Raw genomic sequence first — 7,500 nt, 5'->3', positions numbered from 1 at the left:
ACGGTTTCACTTACACATGGCCGATCTCTGAACCTTCCACGTTATCTCCAACACCGTCTCTCCCCGGCACGGAGCCGTCTCCTGTCGTCCACAGTAACTCCCTTCCTCCCCCTTTCCCCCCCGTGTCTCACTGTGCTTCTCCGTGCAGAAGGAGTACTGCTGGTCCGTCTCGTAGTCGGAGCTGGTGGAGCACCAGAGCTGGCCGTCGGGGCGTCCGTCTGAGGTGCAGGAGTAGTAGGTCTTCCCCATGTAGACGAAGGGGAAGGCACACGGCTGGCCGTCGGAGTTGCCGCCGTACACCTGGGACCGGCTCACTGCGGACAACAGAAAGGGAGAGAAGGGGACGTAAATAACAGAATAATGTGTATCTGCTGATGATATAGTTTATATGATATATATGATATTATAGATGATATAGTGATATCGTTTAAAATGCATCTGGATTGGAGGGGATCTTTAAATAAAACAAACCATTCAGACTAGGGGTGTAACGGTACACAGAAGCCACAGTTCGGTACGTACCTCGGTTTTGGGGTCACGGTTCGGTACGATTTTGGTACAACAGGAAATAATATTAATAATAATAATAATTAAATATAATCTTTTTTTTGTGTTATACTTAGTTCCACCTAGGCTTGCCGCGGTAGTCAGTGATACCGGTGTCATTCTGTGTTCAAGCGTCCACTGAGTAAATTAATTACCTACCGCCCCCAGAGAAAGTTGGTGTGTGTGTGTGTGTGTGTGTGTGTGTGTGTGTGTGTGTGTGTGTGTGTGTGTGTGTGTGTGTGTGTGTGTGTGTGTGTGTGTGCAGGGCCGCCTCAGGGGGTGTGCGAGCAGTGCGGTCGCACAGGGCCTCGCGGGAAGGGGGGCCTCGCACAAAAAAATATATAAAAAAACAATTAAAAAAGAATATTGTTTATTTATTATTTTTTTTATTATTATTATTATTTTTATTTTTTTTATTTTTTTTGATGCCCCCCTTCCCACGAGGCCCTTTTTCATCACAGACCTAAAATCTAGTTTTGCTTATATGCTTTTTTTTTATCCACTTTTTCTCCCATTTTCTATATATTTTCTCCCATCCCAATTTTCTTATCATCCAATTCAACCCTCCCCTGTCACGAACGCTGTTTCTTGCCTCCCACAAGCCGGCTGCAATGTGGACTAAGTCATACATAGCACAAGTCCCCTCCGGTACTTGAGGTAACAGCAGTCGCATCTTTTCACCTGCGCAGCTCGATCTCTCAGTGGCGAGGAGTAACGTGTGGGAGGCTCACGCTGCCCCCAACACTTCCTGATTCTACTGCGCAGGCGCACCAACCGACCTGTAGGAGTCGCTGTCCACAACGCCCGATCCCCACCCATCAGTTTCCCACCCCCTAATACGGCCAATGTGTATTAGTATGAACGACCAGCTAAACTGAAAGCAATGTGGAGCGCTGGGCTTGAACAGGCGAGCCCAGCGTCTCCGCATTCGTGGCGAGCGCCTTGCCCACTACGCCACGTAGCCGCCCGTTTTGCTTATATGCTTATATATTTCACATTAGACACGTTTGTAGAATGTGTCTGACTTGTTCCTGGCTCTGCGGCTCTGTAGCAGACATACTCACTATTGGAGCTCTGGGGCTCTGCAGCAGACATACTATTGGTTTCAACGAAGGGAGGGGTTACATCATGTGTACGCCGTCAGCTGCGTTTGACTATTTCGTGCGTGCAGCTTTGGAGGTTATGCTTAGTTATGCCAGCCAAGACGAAGAGGACGGTCATTCGGCAGATGGACTGAAGATGAAAGTTGTTGCATGTTAGACAGTTCAGTCAGGCTAGCCATGTCGGCTTAGCTAAAGGCAGGGACAGTTAGTTAGCTTTAGCTACGTTATAATATCGAGTGCTAACGTGTGGTTCAGTCGGGATAGCCATGATGATGTCGGCTAGTAGCTAGCTTAGCTAAAGGCTAACTAGCGTTAGCTAACCTAGAGAGAGCGCGTGCAGCATTGTTATGCCAAGATGAAGAGGACGGTCATTCGGCAGATGAACTTCGTCAACTCCACGCGGTTGTCTCCATCCTCTTGGACGTTTGATGAGTTTTTAATGCACTCTATTCTATTCCCGCCGTGGATATCTCTCTCTCTCTCTCTCTCTCTCTCTCTCTCTCTCTCTCTCTCTCTCTCGGGAGCCAAACGGGCCGGCTAGCTGTTGTAGCTAATGTTATATTCAGCCAAGCGCGCCGGCTAGCTAACGTAGCTAACGTTATATTGAGCCAAACGGGCCGGCTAGCTGTTGTAGCTAATGTTATATTGAGCCAAAGCGGGCCAGCTAGCTAACGTAGCTAACGTTATATTGAGCCAAATGGGCCGGCTAGCTGTTGTAGTAGCTAACGGTGTGTGGCCTGGTGTCAGTACCTGGCTACTCTATTTGCAGTTAGCCTATTTAGCTGATGTCGGCCATTGGCTCCTTGCTACTTTGTTTTCTCTGGTATAGACCCTCTTCTCTTTGGATTTAAGTGTTGATCTTTGTCCTTTTGGATCTATGTATATTCATGTTGCCTTTGTGAAGTTATCTTTTCCTTCTGTTTTGTTCTTCCATTAAAAGTTGAATATCCTTTAGGGGCTCATCTTTGCTTATCTCTCTCATACATGCTCTCTCTCTAACACACACACACACACACAGACATGCTCTCTCTCTAACACACAAACACACATGCTCTCTCTCTCTCTCTTTCTAACACACACAGACATGCTCTATATCTCTCTCTAACACACAAAATGACATGCTCTCTCTCTATATATTTCTCTCACTTTCTAACACATATACATGCTCTCTCTCTAACACACACACACAAACAGACATGCTCTCTCTCTCTCTTTCTAACACACACAGACATGCTCTATCTATCTCTCTCTCTTCAATTCAAATGGGCTTTATTTCACATTCTTGTATTTCTCCCAGTAGGTATGGGAGTTTTGAGTTATTGTCCATGTTTTCAAAGTCTCTTTGGGTGTTTGCAATTTGTGGGAAGTATATGTCTTGGTATAGTGGGCAGGTTGTTAAGAAGTGGAGCTCGGTTTCCACCTCATCTTGTGTGCAGTGGGTCTGTCTTCGCTTGGGAGCCAGGTCTGCCTATGGCAGCCTTTCTCGATGGCTAGGCTGTGCTCGCTGAGTCTGTACCTAGTCAAGGATCTTCTTAGTATTGGGTCAGTCACAGTGCTCAGGTATTCTGCCACTGTGTACTCTCTGTTTAGGGCCAAATAGCATTTCAATTTGCTCTGGTTTTGGGTTGTTTCTTTCCAATGTGTCTCTCTCTCTCTCTCTCTGGCCTTGCTCTGGTGGAGGGTCAGGGGCATTGCCGGGTCTGTGCAGCGATAACACTGTATATTGACTGTAGAACGGGAGCTCTCTCTCGCTCTCTCGCTTTCTCTCTTGCTATATGTTGACTGTATCATGCCCAGCCTCGGGCAGCGCTATTATTTAAGAATATGTTGACTGTATGAAAAAAAAAAAAAAAAAAAAAATTATATATTTTTATTTTATTTTTATTTTTTTTACCTTTTAGGGGGGGGGGGGGGCTCGCGTTTAAATCTCGCACAGGGCCTCGCATTTCTCCCAGGCGGCCCTGTGTGTGTGTGTGTGTGTGTGTGTGTGTGTGTGTGTGTGTGTGTGTGTGTGTGTGTGCGTGCGTGCGTGCGTGTAGAGTCCAGCCCAGTGCAGAGTGCGCGGTTGTTAATTTATTCTGTCCGCTTGTCATCATGCCTTTACAAGCTTCAACGCTTTATTCATCATCTAAATTTGGCAATGCAAGCTTAACATTCAACGTTAAAGATCAAAGTAAACCAGTGTAAAGTAAATGTATTGAGCATACATTTGTAAAATGTGCAACCCTAGTTTCACCTATAGTGTCGTATGAGACATATTCATCGTATGGCTGAACCGTGACGTCCGTACTGCTAAGTCGCGGGACGGATACACATACCGCTACACCCCTAATTCAGACCCATTTCTCCTCCTCTCACACTCACCCCAATCCTCGCAGCTGATGCCATTGCCCAGGCAGGTACAGAGCATCTGCTTATTCCCCTGGCTCCTGAACCAACGCTGGCCCTCATAGTAGGTGGCTCCAGAGTCTGTGCGGCAGGTGCCCTCAGTGGGGGGCTCAGGGTGGGGCAGAGGCAGGGGATGAACCTGGGTCACACCATGGCCACCTGGGACTGGGCAGCCAAAGGGATGAAAAAGGATGATTGTAGATACTGGGCATGCATGCAAGCTGAGAGTAGTATGTTATCTGTAGATAAGGACGCACCCTGCTGACATTGACACTGAGGCCTAAACGTTGTGTGTTATAGAGAGTTGATCGAAAAATCTAACTGAATCATGACCACCTATCAGAACCAAAAGTGACATCCATCTGGACAGAGATTATTGAGATATATAATAAATTGTTCTCCATTAGTGAGAGCCAATACCTCTGTGTGCCAAAAAACACAGACAATCTAGCAGGGTTTGTTTAGATTTCTGACACGGCTCTTGTGGTGTCATTGTATTCGTCTCACCCAGCGCGGCGGTTGTCTGGCCGGAGGTGTGTCTCTCACACTTCGACTCTCCACGGCCGTTTCCTGTGCACAGACACTGCAGGCTGTTCCCACGTGCGTCTCTCTTGCTCCATGTGTCTCCGATACGGTAGGACGTCTTAGTGTCCTGGTCATTACAACGGTCTGGATGGAGAAGGGACAACGACGGAGGTAAGCAACGGACACTGAATAGCTCTGTGCGTGTGTGTGTGTGTGTGTGCGTGTGTGTGTGTGTGTGTGTGTGTGTGTGTGTGTGTGTGTGTGTGTGTGTGTGTGTGTGTGTGTGTGTGTGTGTGTGTGTGTGTGTGTGTGTGTGTGTGTGTGTGTGTGTGTGTGTGTGTGTGTGTGTGTGTGTGTGTGTGTGTGTGTGAGTGTGTGTGTGTGTGCATTCACATGTACACGTGTGTGTGTGTGTGTGTGTGTGTGTGTGTGTGTGTGTGTGTGTGTGTGTGTGTGTGTGTGTGTGTGTGTGTGTGTGTGTGTGTGTGTGTGTGTGTGTGTGTGTGTGTGTGTGTGTGTGTGTGGGAGGGGGGGTATGTTATATGGCCTACTCACTCCTTGAGGAACATGTGATGCGTCCATTCCCTTCCCCAAGACAGGTACAGTCGATCATCATCCAGCCTTGGTATGCTTTCTCCCAGGTCTCCCCCACCACATAGGATGATCCAGCATTGTTGTCATAGCAACGCTCAGCTTTGCAAAAAAGACAGGAAACACATAGGCTCAACTGTAAAATTGGTCTAAAATAAAACAGTGCTAAAGTCAAATTGTCCATGGGGAGAAAACAACTCGGAGAAATCAATAGTTTGTGGGTGAGATGGGGAAGGATGTGCTCTGATTCAGATCCCAATCTCACCCACAAACTATCTGACCTTGTCATGACTGCTCTAAAATATTTACAGCCCTATTTCTGGGAAAGAAGGCCCACCCCCACCGTGCATGTGTGTGTGTGTGTGTGTGTGTGTGTGTGTGTGTGTGTGTGTGTGTGTGTGTGTGTGTGTGTGTGTGTGTGTGTGTGTGTGTGTGGTAGTATGAAGCAATGTTCAACTTAACACTGAGGATTCCATGTGAAAGTCATTCGTATAAAATTTTAGCAGCACAGATTATATGGGATTGCTGAAATATTGCCCTCAGCCACTGAATTCTCGAGTTTAAATAACGCCTGAATTCGTTAATATAGGGGAGACCAGGGATGATTGTGACACTGCCCATTTGACCAGTTAGGAATGAGCTATGATGATGTAATTAATATTGCAAATGCTTATTTCCATTCGAGCTCACAGAAAAACGTTCACCCCCCACCCCAAAAAATAAATGTTACTTACATAGTATTAATTAAACATCAATTCAAATTTGTAAGAGATATTTTACGTTTAAAGATTACATGGATGTGTGACATTTAACAAAACATACATTTATGTGTATGCTTAAATAGTGTAATACAGTCAAATGTTTTAAAAGTTTAAAAAGTCAGTTTTATAGAAAAAACATTACTTCCTGTCACATGAATTTTTCACATGTATTTGTGAAATATCTACTTAATTCAAACATTAGTCATTAAGGTTATTTTATACATTTCATCTTACTGTTAGATCCATCCACACTTCTTACAAGTCATCCTAGTAGTGGGGTAGGTTGTAACAGTGGAATCATTTGTATTTGACATTGACTCACGTCATCTGTGTTTGTGTAGTCAATGACTAAATGACTATTTGTTGTAGACAAATATGAGCAGCTTGTATCAAAGATCTCTAGCAACAACCAGTGACTTATAGATGCTGAAATGAAAGGTGTCAGCCATCCCTGGTCGCCCCTATTAGAGATGGTACTACTTTGTCTTTGGTGATACTTTGGCTGCAACCACACATCTTGGCCTCTAGATAGAGTGAACTTGTGATGTTTGGAGAACAATGTTTGTTGGACTGAGTCAGAAAATACTTACCCACTGGTTTGCAGGTCCATTCTCCTTTTCCATTCCCAAGACACATACACTCCAGCATGTAATCAGCAGTGTCATGAGGCTTTGGCCAAGTGTCCCCGATTCTATAAGACTGCCCACCTTCATGGCAACGGTCTGATGATAACACAATACAGCATTATCACTCTTTTAGATTCATTCATAGTTAAAAACCGACGTGTTCTTGTTTAGTAATCAAGAGAGACTCACTTGCGATGGTACAGCTGATCTTGCCTCGACCGGAACCGATGCAGGTGCAATCCCACATCATACCTTCCTTCGGCCTCTCGTAGGTCTCCCCGACACGGTAAGACCTGGCATTGTACTTATCGTGGCAAGTTTCCTCGGCTGTGAACGATGAGACAAAGCGAACATTAGAGATGATGACAGCGGAGAGCTGTTTGCGTAAAAGGCACACTCACAGGAACTAACTATGGCCCTATATCAATCTCACTGACCTTCGGGTTTGGTTTGACATTTGATCCCTGCAGCTCCGTTACAGGTGCACGTCAGTGTGTGATCACGGTAGACCTTCTCCCACTGTTCGTTCAGACTGTATGTGCGACCATTCTCATCACAGCCGCCTATAAGGAGGACAATACTATTAGCCCAGGTCTCAGAAACGTGGCAATTAGGGCTTATTAACTATAGCCTATAGTAATAGCCTAATAGTAGAAGTTCAAGTTTGGTTTTATTTGTCACATATAAAGTACATGTACATTACAGTGAAATGCTTGGTTCTGTATTATGAGCCTCCTGAGATTGTGCTTCTACATTAAAAGAAAATAATAAAAAATAAAATAAAAAGAATAAGTCCAAACACTATACAAAATATACAATATACAAACTAAAGTACAACCTGAGGTACAAAATGCAAATAAATGTCTAATAGACTTTAAAAATAAATAAATAATAATAATACAAATAAAATGAATAAAGGCATAATGTTCCAGCTGCGCGTTTTTACGCACGGAGAGTAAA

At 44.9% G+C, this 7,500-nt stretch overlaps 1 protein-coding gene across 1 annotated transcript in view; it reads right to left on the bottom strand.

The window, feature by feature from the left end:
- The window catches only part of LOC311246836 (fibronectin-like), a 43,030-nt gene that overhangs the window by 35,127 nt on the left and 403 nt on the right, over positions 1-7,500 (bottom strand). Inside the window, 7 exon segments of the mRNA XM_084337080.1 lie at positions 132-314; positions 4,014-4,202; positions 4,545-4,706; positions 5,118-5,255; positions 6,505-6,636; positions 6,730-6,867; positions 6,978-7,103. Of these exon segments, the coding sequence (XP_084193206.1) occupies positions 132-314; positions 4,014-4,202; positions 4,545-4,706; positions 5,118-5,255; positions 6,505-6,636; positions 6,730-6,867; positions 6,978-7,103 (1,068 nt within the window).

The sequence above is a fragment of the Notolepis coatsorum genome (assembly GCF_963971535.1).
Source record: "Notolepis coatsorum genome assembly, chromosome: 20".
In the NCBI taxonomy this organism is placed as follows: domain Eukaryota; kingdom Metazoa; phylum Chordata; class Actinopteri; order Aulopiformes; family Paralepididae; genus Notolepis; species Notolepis coatsorum.
Note: the sequence above shows the minus strand (reverse complement) of the source record. Positions and strands in the feature narration are given on the sequence as shown.